Raw genomic sequence first — 23,690 nt, forward strand, 5'->3', positions numbered from 1 at the left:
ACCGCATTGGTATTGGTAGGAATTCAGTTCTGTAATCAAGAATTACAAAAAGCCACCGAAATTAAACAAATTTGAATGCTTTAAAATGGCAGTAATTATTGCCACAGTGTTCACCACATCCTTGAAGAGCCCCGGGTACCAATAGCAATTGGAGGGTTCTTGGTGTGCAGGGAGGGAAGGGAGAGATGGGTGTTCACAAACACCTGTCAGCATCTGATGTACAGCTGGTAAAGTCAAAGGACTGATGGTTCTGGTAGATCCAGCAGAATCTGTCATGCTGAATCTGAGGATTTCTTTGCACCACGCCACACTGTTCAGCTTTGGCACAGCAAGAAACATTATTCCAAATGGATTTAATACTTGGAAAAAAAAAATTCTCGCTCACGTGATTAACAAGAAATCTTTTCAGTTATGCAAAGAAATTGATGATTCCTTACTGATACAGTAAATCCTGTTTCCAGGATGACAGCTGCCTATAATCCTTTGTTCACAGCCCCTTTCTGCCAGCGCTTTATTCGAACTTTTCTACTCTCTTGAAGTGCAATCTCACAGTGCCTTTAGCCAGACTAAACCAGGAGATCAGGTTGTCCTATTCCCTCTCTTCATCCCCATCGCTCCCAGCAAGACTTTCTTGCTCCTAGCTTCTCTCTGCTGTCATACCTGCAGCTGCTGTAGGGCTTGACTTAGCCAAGAATGAATGGAGTTCAGACAGATCAAGCCTCTGTACAGGCTGTGTGCAATCAGAAGAGTCCCACTGCAGGGCAGGAGATGAGAACGTGGTGATGGGAGCTGGAGTTGAGGGCAGGAACGTCTCTATCCTGGCTTGGAGCTAAGCTGCCCTGGTCCTGACCCCCCAGGCTCCATGGGTTTTATGTCTACCTGTCCAAGATGAACGAGCTTTCACAAAACAGTTATGCCATAATGAAGAACCGTCCTGCATGTCAGTCCACGTTCCCCTCTGTACAGCTGCGTGGTAATTTTGCATTGGACACCCCATTTATATTGCATCTACTCATTCATCTCTCTTGGGGCTACACTCTTCCTCTAGGTTTCTGAGCCCTCACAAAGTTCAGCTGTTTTTCACTCACACACACAAAGAGCCTGCCCCCAGCATGTTTATCTTCCTTCTTCCTTTCTGTGGCACAAAACTTTATTGATGAGGGCTGCTCTAGAAAATCTTCCAAGTGTTCCATTTTGGCCAAGTGCCAAAGTCTGATACTTTATGAACAGTTTGAATGAAAACACAGCTGGGAATTCCAGTTTATGTGAAATTTTTTACATCTGGCCTTGGCTTCTGCTTTTTGTGCTGGGATGTAAATTGATGGGATCCACTGTGGAACTAATTCTCAATTATGTCAGTGAACATGAGAGGAGACTCAGGTCTTTAAGATGTTAGTGCTGGTAGATACTGAAATATCAAGCGTTGAAAATCCCATTTCTGTGTTTCTAGTAAAGCCACTTTCTGTACTTCTGAAAGGATTTCTTAAATCTTTTTTCGCCAGTTTCTCTTCTGTCGTCACATGTAGACTGAGAGGACTGGAGCAAACTGGATTTCCAAACCAAAAGCTGCAAAAAAGTACCAATGCCATTTAAAAAGTATTTCTGAAATTGCTTTTCCATTACATGCAGTATAATCTAAAGAGAAGAGAGTCGAATGTGATATAAAAGTTTTGTAGACACTTGTTCAGAAGGTCCAAAAGTAATGGTCTTGTGGCATTGACACTCAGACTACATGTTCATCCCCAAAGAGTTTCAGTAAATCCTTCCCATTACCACCAATCATTCTGTACTCTCAGATGCAGAATATATATTGCAGACATATTTTTTCTGGCAATTTGCAATGACGAATGACTATGAATCCCTTAATACGGTTTTGTGTTTGCACTCTATGCTGCAGCAGATTCTGTTTATTTTGCTCTTATTTTTCTTGAGGTTTTGTTGGGAGAAGAACATAAATGGCAGTGTCATGGCTGTTCCTTGGTATGAGCACTGTCCACAACATTGAGCTTTCCATGGGCTGATCGGAGAAGCTGGGTTGTCCTCTGTTGTGCCTAATTTGTTTTCTGGTGATTAATATTATTGTGCAGGCAGCAGAAGATTTGCAGCACCTCTTCACAAGTGGCCTTCAGGTGTTGCACAGGTCAGAGAGCCATGAGTACATGGGCTCATGTAGAGGATTTTCTTAATACCTTTCTGCCGTTTTAAGAGAGGTTTCCTTATAATATTATCATGAGAATCAGCAGAATTGGAAAAGGGAGTTTCAAAATACAAAAACCTTGAAAGCATCCTCACTGTGCTCTCTTGTAAAGCTGTGAGTTGGGACGGACTTAACTTTCGCCATGAATTTGTTGGGTTTGGTAGGTTAAGTCAGTGACCCAGATAGGATTCATCCATTGTATGAGGTGATTCTCTTGGTGTCATTTTCTCTTCAGAGCTGGTAAATAAAGTGTCTGAAGCCCTGACAATATTATGACTTTGCCAATCTTTAAATCAAAAATGGGTGAATCGATTTAAGGATTTTGTAGGAAAAAAATGGCACCCAGGCTGACATCCCGTGAACCAAATTTCTCCCAAAGCGATTTCAAATGCCTGAGTTATAGACCTCTATAATGAAAACTCTGACATATCTTGAACTATAGCAGAACACAGGGTACTTCTGTAATGCACAGAAACATCATGTTTCCCTGTCCTGCCGTTGGTGCTTAATAACTGTTCACAATTTTGGAGGCATTACTGTCTTAAAAGAAAAATTGCAGTAAATGATTTTACATTCCAAAGTTTAATTTTGTTGAAATGTTGGAATTTTTTTAAAGTGGAAATTCTGCAACTTCACTTACATAGCGCATTCCATCAGGCAGCCTTAAGTCAATTGGTAAAATTTGTAAAGTTATCAGTTTTAGAAATGGAGAAATTAGCCCATAGAGAAGTAAAAGGTTCTGACATCATTTCCAGTATTGCTTTATACCGTCTCATTGCTGTAATAATAAATGAATGTGATTTTTTATTGAACATAATGCCTTGGTAACAGCCTAGAGATGGGGACGTACATGTGGCTGATAGTTATGGGGAATCATATAAAGCGATGCAGTGGACATAGGTATTTTAATTGTGGCAGTTCCTGCTGATCTCCTGGGGCTCGTGGCCCTGTTGTACAGAGAGCCGTTAAGATGCAGAGTGCATTTCTTAAAGAGTTTTTATGCCGATGGCAACAGCAAAACAGTTGGTGTTCTCATCTGCCTCCTAAAACAATGCACACATGAATACATGTGCATCTGTCACAAGCATAATCCTTTTCTGAAGTTTGAGGATATTGCTATCCAAAAACCAACAATAAGAAATAAGCCTGCAAATTAACTTTATTTAATGCAGATTGGCTCGCAGGGGACTCTGCGGCCCCCCATAGGACTCTCTTATCCCAACCACTGCCCACAGTTCTTTTTTGCCTTGTGGGAATCCCTTTGTACTCCTATTTTTGAAACAGAAATGTTTCCTCTGATCTAACATCAGAGTTCTTCAGCAAAAAATAATTTCCTTCTCCTTCAAGAGCCTGAAACTTGGAACCTGCTAAATGCCTCGCAGAAGTTAAAAATGCAGGAGCCCATCGGTGAAGATTCTCTTCCAAGACTCATTTCTGAGATAATTGCTAAATAAGTGAAACTTGTACTGAGTAACAGTCACCTAGAATTGCTTGGCTACATGATCAGAAGTCACGCAGCAGTCCCCATGCTGCTTACCATGCTACCCTCGAGCTGAGTGCCCTCCTGCTTTGGAAAAGCTCCCCACAAAGGCAGCACACTCTTACATGTGCTGCTGCAGATCAAACCCTTGAAGTTGCCCAGGTGCTGGCACCAGATCCTGGCACGTTGCAAGGTATTATTCTAACTAAAGCAAATTCCTCATCTATTTGTTTTAAAAAGTTTCACTGAATTACAGCACTCTGCCTGTGCTTGATATCTTCTACTACTTCTCCATCACAACCTTTCAGCAGAGAATGAGCCTGAAAGAGGTGTACTGGGACTGTCTGTGTCCCAGATCCCCCCCACTCCTGAACCAGGTAGCAGCCGCCAGTTACCTGCTGGCTCCTGAGCCTGAGAGCAGCCAATAGAAGCAGCTTGGTTGGCACTTTCCATTTCCTTGTAGGTTGTACCCATCATTCCTAGCAAGGAATGCATTTAAAATTAGAAAGCTGTGTCCTGGGATGGCTTCTGAGGGGCTTGCCTTAGTCCTGGGCACATAAGAGCTTTCACCAGCTCTCAATCAGTAAAAGATCCTTAATATTCCCCCTTTGCAGCCAGCTGGTGAATGCGTGTCCGCAGAACAGGCAGAGGTTTTGGACACCTCTCAAGCTTGAGTCAGTGCTGATTGTTTACAGCCCTTTGGGCCTATGGGTCTGAACCATGTGGTCCTTAATGTGGATTAATGACCTGCCTGCTGCTGCAGAACGATTGAAACCTGCAGTCTTTTTTTTTTTTTCTTTTTCCTATGCAAGTAATATTTTTACAAGGGTTTATTGTTCTTAGAATATAAAAAGAAGACTCTAATGCACTCCTGGAGATTATTTGCTGCCTCCGAAACACTGTGGATTGTTGCTGTACAATTACTGCAGCACTTTGAATTGATGCTGTTAAGAGCAAGGAGTTTCGTTAAAATAAGCGTTCCAGAAAGTGTTTTCTACAGAATTAATCACAAACTTTTTACTAAATGTTTTCTGTGTTTCTGTGACTGAAATCGATCCTCTCCTTCTTTCTTCCCTCTTGTAGTATTTTATAAAGGACATTTATATCATCTATATCTATAGCATCTCTTTGTTCTCTGCGTTCGTTTTAGGGCAGTTCTGTGTTCCCAGGCAGACCTGCATTGAGCTGCTTCATTAAGCTTCTCTGTCTAGGAACTATACCAACGTTTCTGGAGCACAGTTGGATCTGGGAATGTTAAAAGGTCCATAATTTACACTGACATCTTTTTAATAAGATCTTTGGTGTGTATCTGTGTATTTGATTCCCATCAGTACTCAAAGACCAATCAACACCTTTGCAAGCACCTTTCTCCATGGAAGCAGTCCTCTGCTAGAACGATCACCGAGGCTTCCTCTCACTATGGAATGCAAAACTTATTTCTTTGGCCTAATTTTCCTTGTGTCATTTCTTCATGCACAAACATAAATATGCAGCACATTGACTCCTGAGTGAGCAAAGAACTAAAACATCTATAAATAAATCAGGCTGCTTCTCCTGGAGGGAAAAAAAAGAAAGTGAATGAAACCTAATTTTCTGTTTGAAATACTTGGGATTTGCTAGACAGTTTGGGCTGTGATGCCTATCATTTGCCTTGATAATGTCTATGGCTGTAACTAGTATGCAGAAGTCGTAAGAGATCTATTTCAAAAAGATTAAAGAAGGTTACTCGTTTCACAGTAGGTTATGAGCTTCTGAAGTTTGTTGCCAGAGCAGTGTGTGGAAGTAGGTAGTGTCAGTAGGTTAAAAAAGGATTAGTCACCTTCGTAGACATCAAGTCCTTAAATAGATGCTGAAAGGAATAGCTGCTTTTGTCCCTTCAATATCCCTCAATACAGAATTGTGGATACCAAGGTAGGGTGAGGAACTGATTTCAGGTATTGCCAGGCTCATGGCTCTCACCAAATGGTATTTTCTGTTGTTGGAGCTGGAATGCCAGCTGACTGAAATGTTTGTCCAAACCTGAAGGATATTTGATGAAGTGGGATCTTTCCGGAGCTGCGGTGGAAGAACAGAGTGATAACAGCATTTCATTGAAGCACTGACCCTCCTTTATGGCAAGGTTGAAGTACTGGACTAAGAGTGCATGGTGCTAGGGAATTACAGCAGGGAGCCTTGTCTGAGATCCCGTGTCTCTGCTCTTGTGACACTCCAAAGTGAAACTCAGCCATCCACCAGCTCTCATCCATCTCCCTTTGCACACTGTTCAGCACACAGCCCTGCACACCAGCACTGCCGTCTCCCAGGGTCTCACGTCTCACTGGTCTTCCTCTCATGCCTCGTTGGCTTCCTCCTTAAGCCCTCGTTCAACTCCATTGCATCTCCAGCAATCTATATGGAAAACAGTGCTCTCAGTTGCCATCACCCTTTTGTCCCTTCTAACAGTGCTGAGGGACTGCGTTGGGCTGACTTTCAGCAGAGTGCTGGGATTAATTAATACAAAGCACTGCACGTGGAAGAGCCTGGTCTAAGTGCAGCCCAGCAGCTGAGGTTAAAACACTTCTGTACTTTGACTTTGTTCTTGTTTCTCTGTCTTCATTTCCGTGGCATTTGTCTCCATTGAGACTTATTTAGTATGCATCAGTACATGTGAGTTATTATCAAGGCTATTCTTCATTTTGTTATATTACTCCTTGATACTTCTGTATTGTTGCAGTGAGATTGAATTGGGTAATAGCTCTCCCATGGTGTTCTTCTGGAATAGATCCTCTCAGAGAATCCCAGTGAAGTCCCAGCAGTACAAGGAAAATTGGCTAATGTGGCCATGCTCTTACTAGAGCTGTTTCTTATGAAAATAAATATTAACTGGATGCTGTGTGTTCAGAAGTATTTTTGTTCCTCCCTATGGAGGCACACGTTGGAAAAAATGAGTGTATGTGATTCTCTACATATATATGCATATACACACACATACTTGTGTTTGTATTGACCTTTCCCCTGTGCAGGTGGGAGTACTGGGTGAGGAAGAGGAGTGGGTGAGTCTCCATGAGGTGGACAATGAGCCTGATGCTCAGATGCTGGAGGTACCAAACCTTACTCCTTACACTCATTACAGGTAAGAACAGCAGGTAATTAGCTGCAGCATGATTAAAAAAAAAAAAATAGCAAGTTGCAGCGTGAAACAGCTTTCCTAATCAGGAACAGCTGGCTGTATTTTGTTATCTGAACAAAAGGGAAAAGGTTCACTGTTTCCACAGTTTATACTTAAAATTACTTGTCTGATACTGTTAATTGTAATTTACATGCAGTACAGTTCATAACGTTAAAAGGGAAGCCAAGTGCACAGTGAGGAGGTATTATGGGCTACTGATATCCTGTGACTTCCCTCATCTGAAGAGTGCACCACTGTAACATCAATCAGTGACAAATCAATTGTAGTTAAACTGGTGCAAACTTGTAATTACATATTTACACCAGCTTAAACATTGTATTGATTTAGCTTAATTTGGTAACATCAATTAGACGAAATCTTTGTTTATAAGAATTTCCCGAATTAAACTTAATAGACGTATGCAAGGTTTAGGCTGATTGAAGTGAATCTACGTGATGGGTGCACCCCAGTTAAATGAGATGGATTTTTAAAATCAATGCAATGCAAATGATGTGTTGATTTAGCACAGGCAAGATCTGAGAATTTGAGATATTCAGTCCTAACAGAGAAATGCTTTATGAAATGGTTTGCTAGAGTCTCTACAAAAAAGCCAGTCCTTATAGATGGAGAGAGTCAGGCATGAAGTGCAGGTTGTACCACAGCTCAGTGTTCAGTGTCCATGTGAGGTAAGCATCACTTGCACACCTAGCATCTGCATGGAGAAATGCCATAGGGATAACAAATGATAAGGAAGTATATGATGAGTTTGGGATTTATTTTGTAAACATGGAACATTTTGGTTTGTTTGACTGCTACATTTGTCTCTCTGGATCATCATGCTCATTTTCCTTGTATACCTATTGAATACTGGAGTGACCCCCTCTGATTTTTTTCATCACCATTCAAATGCTAATGCAGTTCCTTGAATTTTGGCTGGCTGATTCCTCTCAGGCATGCACCAACACAGGGATGAGCTTTTGAGTTTTGCTTACATAGAATACTTTTATTTCGTTTTTGGAAATCCAGAAGGTTGGTGCCAAATGTATTTGTTGTTTTATAATCAGCTTTAATCATTACACATCGAGGAAATAAATAATGAGAGCTAATTATCAGACCCCATCTTTATTGGCCAGCTTCTTTTCTATGTTTTGTGCCAATGCTTTGAGAGTAGAATCAAGGACAATATTTGTTCAGTGTATTTGTTCAATGTGTTTCCTGTAGTGCCTATCCTGGGGTTGATCAGAGCAGATAAACAAACACAGCCATGTTGACTAGCTCACCTTTATCCCAAACTCAGCCATTAGGTCCAAAGATGCAGTGTTTCATATGAGCAGGTCATGTGCTGGGTACCTCTAATGGCCATACTTGTGTCCACGAGGGGTGAGAGCATCTGAAATGAACAGCAAGTCTTAATTATTTGGTGCTTCCTGCAGAAAGATTTCTCTGAGTCTTCTGTGACCCAATGGGGATTTCTATTGTGGAAGAGATGGTTTCAAGCAGACAGGTTATTTTTTAAAGAGCCATATCCATATTAAATAACTTAATCTTTCTTGTGCAGGAAGGCTGAAAACGCAGCACGAGGATAAATCAGCTTCTTTCAACCAGTAATTGAGGGGAAATGTTATCACTGGTATATTTTTTATATTGACAGGGAATGAGAATATCTGAAGTTTGATATTTTAATACCTTTCTGGATGTATTGTATAAACACTGCAAAAGAAAATCACTTACTGCCAGCGTAAGTTCATCAGACTTGGCATAATTAACATAAATTTCTCACACAAATACCTAAGTTTCTAATCGACCCTAAGCTAATCTCATTTTCATTTTTTCTAATACCTGAGAGGATCTGAACACAGTTACCACAAACCATTCAGCCGTGAATACACAGGGGACCTGCACACGACGACCTTTGCAGGCTGTTGAGTTATACCCGCCTTGTAGGTCCCCGTCCCTCCCGCTCCGGGGGGGCTCTCAGGGTGGTCCCACACTCTGCCTCTCTCTTCCACCGCAGGTTCCGGATGCGGCAGGTGAACGTGGTGGGTGCCAGCCCTCTGAGCCAGCCCTCACGTGTCATCCAGACCCTGCAAGCCCCTCCAGACGTGGCCCCCGGCAGCGTGAGCGTGCGCACGGCCAGCGAGAGCAGCCTGCGGATGCGCTGGGTGGTGAGATGGGGATGGATGGGTGCAGGGGTGGGGTGGTGGCAGCTGGGGTGCAGCTCGGTCCCTAGGAGCTGCCTGCAGCTTGGGAATGCTTTTCCCTTGCGTTCAGCATGAGGCTGACGGCAAAATTATTTCCTTTTTTCAGAATAGTCGGAAATCTGAGACTTACCTTAAGTGCCTTATTAATCACTTAAATTGCCTACTGCCACTGCCTCTGCCACTTCATCAGGGGAATATATGCCTGTGTGTAAAACCTTGGCTTCTGAGACTCCAGTTCCACTGTCTGGGTCAACGTGTGGGACAGAAATATAATGCTGGAGCCAATTTGCAGTTTCCCGGGGCTCAGTTGTTTGTGCTGAGTAAAACTGTCCCCAGGAGGTACACAGGGGCCACTGACAGCCATTCCACAGGTACTGAGTGGTTCAAAGATGGCAAAGTTTGCACATTACACTCCTGTAGGAAGATAGATAAGGGAAATGCTGTGAGGTTACTTGATAAAATCTAGAAACAAAGAATTAATTGCAAAGATGCAGTGGTTGGTGACACCGTTGTGCCCCTTTGACTGTCTCACTTACCGCACACCAGGACTTGTTTGGCAATCAGCTTGCTCCAGAGTGGTTTTCTTTCTCCCTGGTGGGTAGGATTTTCCACTGGGGTTACTGTACTGTGAAGCTGATGAAGCACAGGTTTCCTTTTGCCCATACGTTAGCTTTTCCATGCATAAACTCATTACTGCTGAGAGACAAAATCTGGCTATAGAAACAAGAGAGGGTCGTTCCCATCAGTGGGAAATAATTCCAGTTTGCTATTGAGGAGCAGGACTGAGTTCTGAACCCTGAAAGACTGGCAGATCTCACCTGTAGACACTCAGTGCCCATGAAATGTCTCAGGGTCCCACCAAATGAACAGCGGGGTCTACAGGAGAGCTTTGGCAGTTATCTGGTAGGACCCACATAACTCATTCATGGCTTCACCATGCCCACATTTTTAGACCTTTGCTACTGTGGCCACATATCTTACATCAAAATCAACTCCAAGTTGTTTTCAAGACTGAAAAACTTTTAGGCTTGTGTTTCCCTGCTGTACTATCTGGGAGCCTGGTTTTCATGAGTCCAACTGTGCAGGGTTCAGGAGGAGCCAACAGCACAGCTAAAAATGCCGCAGTGTACCTTTTTCATGCTTGATAACATCAGCATTTGAAAGCATTTAATCTCTCTTTCTGAAGACCTACAGGTGAATCTGTGTCCCTCTGGGAGCTGGGAATTCCTTCCTTCCAACAGAACAGGGGTCACATTTTTAGCCCTGCTTGCCTGCAGGGTACAGTCTTCTGCGCTGTGAAATGTTAATGGATATCAAACTTTGCCAGTGAGTCAGAACTGAATCTCAGCCATCTGCGGCATCATGTAGTTAGTTTTATGAGGAAAAGCTTGAAACTTCACGAAGTAGGCTAATTATTTCATATTTTAATCTCTGAAATTGCTTGGGGAGTTGGAATACTGGAATAAATCTCTGCTGATAAATGAGCAGGGAGAGAGTCAGTAAAAAAAAATATATTTTAAAAAAAAGTACGATAAATGAATTTGTCACATGCTTCAGCAATTTATCATTCATTTCCATATTTAATCACAAAGTCCTGAATACATTGCATTGGTATCATCTCTGTTGATGCACCCACAGCAAGTGGCATAGTTCTGTCTGCGTATCGATGTGGCACGAAATTAAAGTTAAAATTGAAATCTCAAACAACACAGAAATTACAGGCCATGAAATGTAAATCAGCCCCTCCATCTCTTTTGCCTTTTTGTGGCCTTACACGAGTTCAGACCGCCCTGGCACACCATTTGCAAAGCTCTGGCACTGTGCTCTGAGCTCTAATATTGGGCTTCTGTTTGGATTTCTCCTCCAGCCCCTGCCCGACACGCAGTACAATGGCAACCCAGAGTCCGTGGGGTACCGCATCAAGTTCTGGCGCATGGATCTGCAGCCTTCCGCCCTGCTGAAGGTCATCAGCGACCGGCTGGAAAGGGAGTGCACCATCGAGGACCTGGAGGAGTGGACGGAGTACGAGCTGCAGATCCAGGCCTTCAACGCCATCGGGGCAGGACCGTGGAGCGAAGTGGTGCGAGGTCGTACGCGGGAGTCTGGTGAGTCAGAGCCCCGTGTTGGCTGGGAAGGACAAACCCAAGAATGTTCAGCATGTGATGCCTTTTTTTTGTTCAGCTGTTTTTCTTGCTGGCCCATTAAATCAAAAACAAGGAAAATGAATGATCTCTTGGTGCACTGAAGGCAAAAAGATACAGAGACAATTGAGGGAGCTTACCTATTTATATATTTAGTTATTTCACTCCTCTCATGTTCTCATACATAAGCCTATAAACCTGCATGAAAGGTTTGTTTAAACCTTGTTTATTTAAAGCAAATGAAACAACCTCTTCCTGCTCCTGCCACAGTTTGGCAGCATCGCAGGCAGCACAACAAGGAGCTCATGTCCATCCTTCTCTGCCTCTTCTTCCTCCTTAACAGCTTCGTTGCCCCTCATGTCCCCTTCCCCCGCCCACTCCTGGCCTGAGGCAGGTTTTCTGGCAGTCGTGGTTATCTGAAATTTAATTTCAAGCACTACGTATTTCTAAAAGGGCACAAATTATTCTAGAGGGCTAATGAGCCACATGGAAGTGAGATAATTGTTTGAGCCTTTGATGACACGTTTTCAAAACTACCTTCTAAAACTGTGTATGGAAGGTTATATAGACATAACCTTCATGTAGACGTAACCTTTATGTAGACATAACCTTCATGTAGACATAGAGCACAGGTACTGTGTTGTCTGATTCATCCATACTAGCATAGATACTTCAAACAATGTCAGCAAACTCACAACTTTGGGCAGCAGTAAATTATTGTTAGCACAACAGCGGCAGTAAAGACAGATCTTGAAAAGCTGCTCTCTGGCTGTTAGCTTCCACATCACCTATTCCCAAACCTGCCCTGCATGCACCTGATAAATTAAAATTTATGTTGCAGATGAATAGAGGAATAGATGACACATGTAGTTTAAAAGTTAACTACTAAAAGCTCTCTGTGACTTGTATTTATGCAAAGCCCAATGCTGATATTTTTTCTTGCTGTATTTTTTCCATTTTTCTTCATGAGAGTGTTTTGGAATTCAATTATATCCATGCCCCACCTTGATGGATACATATGTGCATGCGTGAGCACTCTGCATCGTGCTGCATCATTTGGCATGAAGCGTGAGAGCTGCAGAGAGTGCACAGTTTGCTCTGCTGCCTCACGTAGCTGTCCTTTGAACTGCTGAGAAGAAGGCTAGACAAAGTCATCCCACTCCATTAAAGTGGTGCTTTTTGGGAAGGAGTAATTGGAAAGCTATTGCCACAAGTATTTTAAACAGGGCATGTTTGTACTGGAGTTAGAGATAGCGTGCCCTAGACAAAGTAGTTTTGAAGTGTTTTGTGTCATAATAAAAAGATACCGCGTTCTCCATTTTCTCCTTTCCACTGCTCTTCAAACACTTCTTTTGAAAGGAAGTAAATACTAAGATTAAGTGATTTCATAAAACCTTAGGATTACAGTTCTCTTGCTCAGCATCTAAAGATCAGAGGTTACACATGTCTGTTTGGCATTTCCTCTTGCAGTATTAAAAGAGGGTTGACTTGAAACTGATTATAGGAGGCACGCTGAAACCAGGATCAAAATAATACAGAGCTGTGATCTGGGCCATAAGGACTCATTTGTGTGTGTGTTTTTTTTTTTCATGTACTTTCTTTGATACTAACATCTGATTCCTTGAATAGAGCAAGTCAAGGCTCAGACTTCTGACTGCATCTTTTTAGGTTTGCGGTACACAAAAAGCGCTGGCATAGCAGCAAGCTGTGTGAGAGGGGATCTGCACTTAACCTGTGTGCACCTCCAAATGGGGTTAAAATATGGATAAAAGTTACCTATACCCACAGAAAGAGGTCAAAGCACTTTTTAGAACTGGCTTTTGAATCATGAGAGAAACTGCACGTATGCTATCAAAGTACTTTAGGTCTCCTAAACGTGTTGGTTTTAACTGCGGAGTAACAAGCTCAGTTTCCACTCTATACACTGTAAATGATAGTGGGCATGACAAAGAAAAAGCGAGAAATTGTGAAGACTTGCAACGTGTAGAGCAACTGTGATGGGGCTGATTTCTTTTAAATATAAACCCTCTTATTTTCAAACAGTTCATCCCAAACACACCTCACTCAGTGCTTTGATATCTTCAGGCATTCAGTTCCACGAGTGTGTGTGTGCTCGCCTCACTAGATGAGCTCCTACACAAGCATGGGCACACGCGCGTGGCAAGGATCAGTCCCTTGGTTTGTCAGAGCCTGACCTTCACGAAGCAGTTGCCGTGTGATAAAGCATCACTGGGTAATTCAGCTGTGGCTCAATGTCACTGCAGAGATTTGTCAGTTTGTACAGGCTGAGAGAGGGCCCCCGATATCTAATTTTACAGGCAAAATGCTTACATGCTGTGCTGCAGCTATGTTGCTTTTGCCATGAACCTAGCTCCAAACTTGTACTTCTTAATTGATGTCAGATGTACCATATGCCAGCTTAATTTTTACTTTCAGAAAACAATTAAGGGTGTTCAGCTAAAAGGAGCTGCAAAAAAATGAAGAGAACCACGTCATCACACTATCTAGCTCTCTTAGAATGCCCGAATACAAACTAGCTTATTGAAGGCTGCTTTGGGCCCAGTTAAAGACATGCAGCAGCATCATTTGCTGTATATTAAATACGGTTTTATCAGATGTAGAAAGAAGATGCGTGATCTTAGATGCCAAAACAGATAACTAAAAAACTTGAGTTGTTATTGAAGTCCCAGTGCAAAGTACCAGTAACTCTATAATTTCCTATGTTTGATCTTCTAAAGCACATCGTGCGGCTGGCACTTTGCTGGATTAGCTAATCATTTCGTTTCGGTCTTTCCAGTTCATTTCTTTCAAGCTCTGAGATTTTTTTGGACACTGTTGCTTGGCTTCTGCTCCGTTCTTGCAGGTTACTAATGAGAACTCTGCTTTGGAGCTTCCAGCAAAGTCTTCAGTGCAACGGTTAAGGAAACAGCATCAGAGTTTGCAGGGGAAAGAGGGATTATACGCCTCACTCAAGTCACTGATCAGTCATAGCCAACTGTAATTACTTTGAAGCAGGATATCCTGAGTGAGGAGAGGGGTCGGATAAATGGATGTTACATTTCAATTCATTCTTTAAAGGGCTGATCAAACTGTGTTGCCTGATAAGAGACGGGCAACAATAAAATCTGTAATATCAGTTGCAACGCCCTGAATTCATACATCCATATTAAAACATAATTCTCAACACCAATATGACAATAGCACTGGAAAATTAAAGTGGAGTGAAACACACAATGAATGCAAGGATGTCTGCCATTCAGGTGCTGGGCTGAGATTCCTCCCCAGCGAGAGGGGACATTGAGCTGTTCCGGCTGTCGCTGGGGATTAAGAGGAGTGTGGGCTAATAAACCTTCCCATCAGCCATTCTGTCCTTTGTGAGCTTCAGCATCCCCCTGCCCACAGCGGGATGGCACACACACACCTCAAAGCAGCCATGCACACAGGGCCAGCTGGCCGCAGCCCGACCTTTTGTGAATTTGGGATATCTGGTGGCTGCTGATCAAAGGGGAAAAGAAATATTTGTGAAATAAAGGAACTTTTGCTCCTGAAAGGGTTCAAACCAGATAAAATAAAAATAAATGTGGCTGGAAAGGGCTTCTTTCCTCTTTGTGTTCTGGTTTCCCGCGACCCACCTCCACCCTTTCTCTCTCCAGAAGTGATTCATGTGGGAGTAACTCTTTGTGAAGATCTACAGATAAAGTTGTGGCAGCTATCCAAAGACATTCATGGCTCCTGGCAATCTATTTTCCTTTAACATAATTATATCCTTGTGGGGGATAAATCTGGGAGATTTAAAAAAAAAAAAAAAAAAAAGAAAAGAAAAGAAAAGAAAAAGAGCATTTCAGCATTAGAGGGGAAAAAAAATCGGATTTCAGTCTGCTGCAATGGTGTGTGATGGTGCCCTGCTTCTCGTGTCCCAAATAATTGGTAACAGGGAAATTGTTTCAGAAATGACTATCTCCGTGGTTAACCTTGAGTGCACAGGGGTGGGGGCTGGTGTATTTTATTTTTCCATTTATATTAATTCTGGTGTCATACTCATTATCTTGTTCGTGTTGCTAGGCGATTCGGGAGCTAGCCTTCAAACCAGCTGATCTGCTCTTTCATTCGGACAGCCAGGGAAGCATTACTTTTTGGCAGAGATTTGTGCTCCGCTTTGCGATATACTCAGGACCTAATCAAGCCTTGCTGTCCACGAGTACCCATGTAACATAACTTGGTGAATGTTCTCTCGAGGTCTGACAGGTGTATCACGCTTTAGGAAAGATTATACCCTTCAGATGTTGGAAATGCCACAAGTTAAAAAAAAAAAGAGGGAAAGGGCAGCATAAAATGTGAACTCTTGAAAATAGTCTCTGGTTCTGCTTGCATAACATTGCGTAGCCATTGAGCCTGCCCACAAAAGCTTGCAGTTGCGTGGTGGTTCTGCAGTGGGTTGAGTTTTAATGGCATGAGAAAATGCAGGTTTGCTCTGTCGAGTAACAGAAAATTACAGTGTTCCTGTGCCATCCGTTCTAATAATGATCTTGGTTTCATAAGAGCCAATTTTACAACATAAATGAAATAGGCATATCTTTCATTTACACCGTATCAGTCCCTGAAAATACACCTTGCCTTAATGTATCTGTCTATAATTGATGTATTGCAAACGTTAAGCACCATCACATAATCAAAAGGCTTCGAGGTTAAAGCACTTCTCACTGAACTGGGAGGTCTGGGTGCAATCCAGTGGCTGGAATTATTGCTAACTCTAGACAAGATGCTATAATTTCCTTTTGAATAATATAGGAAGCCAGGGTGGCATAAAACTTCATGTTAGAACAGATCATACCATAAGATAAACTCCCATTCATAAAGACTTCTCACTTTTGGCATAGAGAAATAAGATGTATGGGAGAGAAAAACCTAGGAGATAGACTTTGTAGAAGTCCAGCAGTCTAACGTAACTCTAATTACTGCAAATACAAAGAATGTGAAGTTTATTCGTGTCTGCCTGTGTTTAATGCCTGTCTATAGACAGTGCTTAGTGCTGAGCGTTAAGCTCTTACAAACACTGTGTTTCTTACATGAACTGGTAAAAGACTGTGAAGTAAGCTGAAATGTAAAGGTGGTGTACAGTAAATACAGAAGAAGAAGGCATTGTCTAGAGTGTATCTGAGTGCTTTGGGATTAGGGTGCTCTTCCAAGGGATCCCAAAACAATCCCAGGCAGACAGGGAGATGGAACAGCGTCACCTGGAAAGCCTTACCTATTTCATCTCCGTGATTCCAGTTCCCTCTGCTCCTCCTGAGAACGTGTCTGCTGAGGCCGTGAGCTCAACCCAGATCCTTCTGACCTGGTCTGCAGTCCCCGAGTCAGAGCAAAATGGTCTCATCCTGGGTTACAAGGTACGCAGCTGGAGCTTCATGTTCACTTCGTTATTGAAGCACTACCTGGCTACGTTTTTCTATTTATTATTTATTGCTCACCTGAGGGATGTTAATATCATCCATAACTCAACTGGATGAGATATCAGAAGCGTGCTGGTTTTGGAAGGGTTGATTGCTGAATTTAATCTCATATCTCGTGAAAAGGAACATTTTAAATGCATGCCCCTTTTTTTCAATTCTCATGTAATAACTTTTTCTTTCCGTATTCATATGCATTTATTCCGCATTATTCTGCAGATACTTTACAAAGCAAAAGATTTAGACTCTGAACCAAGGAGCCAAACAGTAAGAGGTAACCACACGCAGTCCTGCCTGCTGTCCGGCCTGCGCAAGTATGTGCTCTATGAGATCCGGGTGTTGGCATTCACTCGCATTGGGGATGGAGTCCCCAGCTCTCCTGCTCTTACAGAAAGAACCAAGGATGATGGTAAGTGTATGGGTTACCAGAATAAGGGCCTTACTTAGTGGTGATGATAACGCCATTTTCTTGTAGTGACGCAAGTGTAGAAAGGCCAAACTGAGGTTGTTTGGATTATTTTTTGAATTTGAACTTGAAGGAATTGATCTTTGCTCTGCGTAACGGCACTGCTCCGTTGGCCATGGGATGGGAATTTGGCAGCAAACCAGTTGCTCATTTCCTCCTTCCCCTCAGCTGATGAAGAGGAAAAAATCTAAAATTATTTGTCCTCTGAAGCTCAGTGTAGAAAATTTCTACCGAAGACAATTTTTAGAGCCCAATTATAAATGCCAATTGATGTTCAATCATGCTCTAAGCAAAAAGTAGAGCACTGCAATTGGAAGCAATAAACAAACCTGGGTCTGCTTGGACTGAAGGAGAGACGTGGAATTTGCAGCTTCAGTCATCCATTCTCAGTTTCTTTCCAAAAGAATAAGGACTGAGCTGGGAAGGGATCATAGCAGCCCCTCTTGTAGCCCCCTCCAGTGCTTCCCATGAGCTCAGGGACTCCGGAGTGCAGTTTGTTGTGCTGAGAGACCCCGAGCAGCCCCTTCCCTCACCCCAGTTCTGTTTGAACATACGTGTGGGGTGAGAGCACTCCTGCTGATGGAGTTTGACAGAAATTTAATTCAACTCTTAAAGTATTTCTGGCTTTGCTGATGCTGGAGTTGCTTTTAGTTTCATTGCCTTTTCACTATTAAATGATGGATAGTGTCTGTGTAAGAGGCTTCTGCTTATTAGTCCCAATGAATGAAAAACAGAAAAAAAGCAAAAAAAAAAATCTCTTTTCTCATCAAAATGTTCCCAGTAGAAATGGAATAAAAATTGGTATCTACAAGGAACTTCATTAAAGCTGTTTGGTTGGGCTGCAAGCACGTTTGGGCTCCTGGCTTAACTTGGCATCTACTGCAGTGTGCAGGGACAGGAACGAGATGGAGTGGCTATAGGGGTGGGATTGAGTGGGGACAGGGATGGGATAGAGCAGGAACAGTTGCTCCCAGGCATTTTTGCAGCCGTTTTCTCAGCATTCAGCCTGTGTGGTGACTTTGAAAGGAAACAAAGATAAGTTAATATTAGCAGAACTCTGCAGGGAATGAAAGAGCAGTCACAGAATTGTACACATCAGACTATAATGTGAAATATTTAAGACTGTTTGTTTTAGATAACCCCATTATAGCAGTTCCCTCCTTAAGTGCCTGTTGGCAAATGGTACAAATTGTTCTTCCTTCTCCGTACTCCTGACATAAATATGTTGTGTCTCCTCTGGGCTCCGCTTAATTAAATGTATCATCAGGGGTGAGGCAGGTGGAATTTGTGCCGAAGGGGAAATTTTGGAGATGCAAATGTGTGAATTAACATCTCCTCACCTCTCAAAGCTGGGATGGCCATTGCAGCTGCCAGCTGTCTGCATCAACGTGCATCGGGTTCGCTGCCTCAGACCTCTGTGTTTAGAATGCACATGTAAAATCAGAAGGCAGTTCAAAGCCAGCACTGGGGCCACACAGAGGAGATATTATTCAATTCCTACACCTGTGGACAGAATTCCTCCGAATCCATGCATTTTGCATGCACGTGGGTGCTCCTAACCATGTATTTATTATTGGTGAGCTACAGCTTGGCTGCTTTATGTGCAAAGCGACTGGGAAACTTGTAACCCCTCTGACACTTTGTGCCCGTGGGCACCACCTCTGTCCCCCCGCAGCCCCTGGGCCGCCCATCAGGCTGGTGTTCCCCGAGGTGAGGCTGACGTCAGTGCGCATCGTCTGGCAGCCACCAGAGGAGCCCAACGGCATCATCCTGGGTAAGGAGCCGGGAGGAGAGGGTGGGGAGCAGAGGAGCTGCGGCCGTTGGGTTTTCCTTCTGCTTGCACATTGGGTTAGAAACCACGCTTAAGCAAATCTGTGGCTAAAGAGAGGAAAATAGGTCCTGTAGTGAGAAGGGAAGTTCTGCCAGGCTCCGTGGTGTGTGTTTTCCCAAGTCGGGATTACACTGCATTCCTGACGCTGTGTTTGAATCCTCAGCTGTCCATCTACATTTGTATGTATAACCTGTTGAGCTGCAGCAGGGCAGAGTGGGATTTTCCCCTCCTTTCCTTCCCTCCTCCTTACCATGCATCCCTGACTTCTCAGTTTCACGAGTGCTTCTATTTCGCTGCTTCCTCCAGCCAATACTGTCTGCCAGGTTGCAAGGAGTTAAATCACACCTGGCTTTTTATCAAAGGCAACAGGGGCAGCAAGGCATGCCAGGAATTCATGACAAACCTCCTTACCTTCTTGCTCTGATAACTCTTGGGTTGCCGTTGCACCCAGAGCACACCAGCAACTCCTTGTACTACTAAAGCATTGAAGGTTTTTACAATGCAAGGATGTGTTCATGCCTCTTAAGTTGATGTATCTAATATTTACTCAGTGATTCTGCCTGTGTTCTGTGCTGATGTGGAGCACGTTTTGTGGTAGTCTAAGCAGGTGAGTGAGGATAATCCCTATAAGTATCCTTTAGATAAAGGCCTGGTCTGGTGCTGTGTGTAGCTCTTGAGTCAAGAGCTCAGAGCCTTTGCTGAGGTGTACAGTTTCTAAAAGTTCTTGTGGGTTAATCCTGGCACCTGGAGACACAGAAATCATCAGATGGGATCCAAAGGCACTCAAGGAAGCTTGGCATCCAGGCTGCCTTGTTGGTTTGATTTGTTGCTTTTGTTTTAAGGAGCTATGTGTCCTATAAACTTGCTCTCGGTAGAGGTTGGGAATTGAATCACAGGATGTGGTTAAGGAGGAGAAGAAATCACTTGGTACACATGATGAGAAAGTACTGAAGATATTCAGCTGCCTCCCACTGTTCCGATGTCTCACCTTGCTGTACTTGGTCAGCATGTTTTGCTGAACTTTCAGGTTCTGTGGAGTAAGAACTCTTCTATTCGGGCTTCTCGCAGTGCCCTGTGCAACTCCTCCACTTCTTGTTCGATTCGTGGTCAATGTCACAACGCTGATAAAATGATACAAATGCAGAGCTGGGAGGAAAGGTGGAAGGGTGTCTCTTAAAGAGTGCTCAGCATGGGGGACTGCAGGCTCCTGTGACCTGCGCAGTCCATTCCAGTCACACATCCCAGGGTGCCTGGCACTGCCTTGCCTTCCTTGCAGCCCTGCTGTTGTAACTAAGTAAGTTTATGACCTGCTATTAATTCCTGCCTTTTTTCTGCAGTGCAATTCCAGGTCAATCCTTCTTTTACACGTACATTAAGCTTTTTATTTTCTGTAAGTGCAATGCTCTGCATGTATTTTTATTGAATTTCAGCTTTCTGATTCCAGACCAACTCTCCTCATTATCAGAATCACTTTAAATTACCGTCTTGTCCTCCAAAGGGCTCAGAACCGCTCCCAATTTGGTTTTAGTTTTGAAGTTTGCAGGCAGAATGGCAATTCCATCAACCGGGTCATTAATGAAAGTATTGAACAGAAACAGACTCGGGACTTATTCTCGTGAGACCTCACTTAATATATCCTATCCATTTCTCAGCCAACTATTGCTAACAACATTTTGACTTTTTCTTTTAAGTGATCGCAGCAAAATGTGCCGTATTTTTCTTAAGTTCTGTTTCTCTAGCTTGTTGCTGACAGGGCTGCTTGGAACCATATTAAAGCCTTACTTAAAGTCAATGCGGATCATATCTACTCTTCCCACCTGGCCAATTACACTGTCAAAGCAGAAAACAGATTATTTGGTATTTATTATTTGTTCCAGACAAATACATATTAGCTGTTCTCTGGCAATTTATTATCCCCGTGGATGGTTATATATTTACTCATATTTTTTCCAGGGTCTTTCTGGGTATTAAACTTTGGCTTGATTTGTCCATAATTCCTTTGGTCTTTCTTCCTCCATTTTATGAGATAAAGCATTCAGTTTGCCCTTCGGTAATATTCTGGGATGTCACCTATCCTCAACAAGTTCTTGAATATAATCACTGATTATTCAGAGATGGCTCCTGCTAGTTATATAGCACTGCAGGGCAAATTTCATCAGGCCTTTCTGACTTGATTACATCTAGCTTAGCTAAATATTCGCTAACCTGTTCTGTATTCTAGCCTACATCCCTCCTTCTATTGTTGTCAGTTTTAATTTGTGTTAAGTATCTAGTTAATAATCAACATTTTTTGTGTGAAAATGAAGCAACCAAGGTGTCAGCCTTGTGCTCTTCTGTGTCACTTGTCTTGTGCTCATCTTTTATTCCCAATAGTTGACCTCTCCTTCTCTCTCTTGTATTTTGAACATCTTTCTAAAACCTTTCACATTGCCTTTCTCCTTTAAGTTCGAGCTCACCTGCACTGTAGCTGTTCTGACTTTGTCCTCGTGTGCCGGTGCTGTCTATTTATACACCCCCTCAGCAACCCATCCGGTTTCAACATTTAGTGCAATTCAGTTTTGAATTTGAAGGCATTAGTGAGGTCTGAACGCAAACATACTGGGCTCCTAACATCTTTTGTCTGCATTGGGATCATTGCACCTTTATTTTTGTCTCTTTCAGAACAGTCAGCTAACCTGAATTCCTTTTTCCTATAGATTTCCTTCCCAGGGGACTCTACCTACCAATTGCCCCAGTCCACCTCTTTGAGCTCCATTGTCTTTATTCAACAGCTCTCCCTCCTCTCCTTTTTTTTTTTTTTTTTTTTTGATAGCAGAAAAATTGAGGCTCATGGAGGAAGCAGTTCACTGTCGATGCCAGAGAGAAACAGTAAAAATTACTCATGCTGAGTTATTTCTGTGATCTTTTCGAGGAAGTGAGGAGTGCTTCAAAAATAGCTAAAAAACCAGCATGGCGTTGTAACTAAAGGTTGCATGTTTACTTTCATTCTTGTGCACTTTTCAAATCTTACTGCTGCAATGAACTTTTGAAAGAGCATTGTAACCACCACAGCCAAGGTCAGCGGAGTAGAATTAGTGGAAAAAAAAAACAGTTAACATAACGTTGCAGGCCGCCCTGTTATTCACCAGTGGGGCTGCAAATGAAAAAATACTTTTTTTCTGCAAGAGCAACTTCTATTGCCAGCCTTTGAACTAATGTTCCTGCTCTCCTGGCTTTGTCCTCTGAGTATACAAGCACCTTTGCAGCTAACATTTTTGTAATCTACATCAAAACATGTTCTAGCATTTCAGAGGGAGATTAACAGGATGAAATACTGGCGGGCACCAAGAGGGAAAACTGCTTGTTTGTTTGCTTAAATATTTTACTTGTGGAGGACTGCTAGATATCTGCACTTCTCCTTCTGGGAGTGTTGCAGTAACCAACTTGAGGCTTAACTCTGTCTTCTTTGAGGCGCTCCATTCAGCTGCATCCAGCATAGCTCCTTCAAACACTGCTAAAGGAAAGCGATGCATTAATCTGTGTGTATGCAGTTCTATCAGTGAGCTTTGCCTGTACCAAGAGCTGAGCCACGCTTGCTGGTTAGTATTCCTCACGGTATCCTTGCGTTTAGCGTTTACCTGAAGCTTACAGCAAAAGAGTGTAAGAACTCCACTGAGAATTAGAACCAAAATTGGATGTAATCCATGTTTGCAAATGCATATTTTGATCCTGGGCTGCATTTGCACACCCGCTGGCCCTTAAACAGATAAGCAGTAAAATCAACAAACTGGATTGCTGCTCCGCTAGGCAGACCGTAACCTCCCAGTATCATTTGGCTCTCCCTAAGTTCTGTGACAAATTAATAAGTGTTTGTATCTCTGCTGCACCACGGCCTGCATGAGCGGGTGCTGTCAGTTCTGAAGGGCTTTGTATGGTGATGAGCTTGAAAGCTCTTCTATATTCATGGGGTGTTGTCATCTTCCTGCCTGTTTGCTTTGGGGAATCTGGTGGCTGCGTTGGTGACCTAACGTTTAACAGGCAGTTCAGACCGTTGCCATTTACTGAGTTCAGGAAGCGTAGCTCATGAAACCGCTCGCAGTTGTGCAAAAAATATTTAAGGAGATGCTAATGCAAAAATAAGCCTTGTTTCAATGAATAAATAAACCGCCGAGGAAATGATCTTTCAGGGCTTTTTTATGCAGTTTGGCTGGTGATCAGCACAACTCCAAACGACGAGAGATTTGGGACCCAGTGCTATGTAGGGGAAAAGGGAAAATGAAGAGAAGAATGTGCATTCTTCTGACTGAGCATCCAGCTAGTGAACTTTCTGTAAGACACTCCTACCCTGGAAAAGTTTGCTCTGATCACTTCTTAAAGATTTTGCTTTCATTCATAACCTTTGATATTGTTTTCATCTCATGCGTATATGACATCTTGTTGCTGTCATCAAGTAGGGGAAGGAAGCTTCAGCCATGCAACAGACCTCAAGCGTACATTCATTTGAGCACTTTCCATTTATCTCTGTTGATTTGCTCCATTTCATTTCATCCAACATTTCCTATCTTCACCTCTCTCTTGTTGCCGAAGATCATCAGCCTCATAATTGCATCTTTTTCATCTTGCATTAGCCCAAGTTATTTTCCAAACTGTTGTTTAAATACTACATCTTCTGCATCACTCTGAAAAAAAAAAAGAGCAATGATGCTTATGGCAGAATGTCTCTTGGCATCCCAATTGTCCAACAGTGGAAGGTGATGTAGGGGGTCACAAGCAAGATACTGAGTGTGTCTTGGGGGTTTC

The 23,690-nt window shown here is 42.8% G+C and overlaps 1 protein-coding gene across 2 annotated transcripts in view; it reads left to right on the forward strand.

The window, feature by feature from the left end:
• SDK1 (sidekick cell adhesion molecule 1) overlaps nt 1–23,690 on the forward strand; it is a 365,337-nt gene that overhangs the window by 276,641 nt on the left and 65,006 nt on the right. For both annotated transcript variants that reach the window (XM_015294104.4, NM_204105.5), the window contains exons 23-28: nt 6,680–6,789; nt 8,840–8,990; nt 10,894–11,131; nt 16,439–16,554; nt 16,834–17,023; nt 18,756–18,854. In XM_015294104.4, the coding sequence (XP_015149590.2) occupies nt 6,680–6,789; nt 8,840–8,990; nt 10,894–11,131; nt 16,439–16,554; nt 16,834–17,023; nt 18,756–18,854 (904 nt within the window). The remainder of the gene's footprint in view (nt 1–6,679; nt 6,790–8,839; nt 8,991–10,893; nt 11,132–16,438; nt 16,555–16,833; nt 17,024–18,755; nt 18,855–23,690) is intronic.

The sequence above is a fragment of the Gallus gallus genome, chromosome 14 (genome assembly GCF_016699485.2).
Source record: "Gallus gallus isolate bGalGal1 chromosome 14, bGalGal1.mat.broiler.GRCg7b, whole genome shotgun sequence".
Classification (NCBI taxonomy): Eukaryota; Metazoa; Chordata; class Aves; order Galliformes; family Phasianidae; genus Gallus; species Gallus gallus.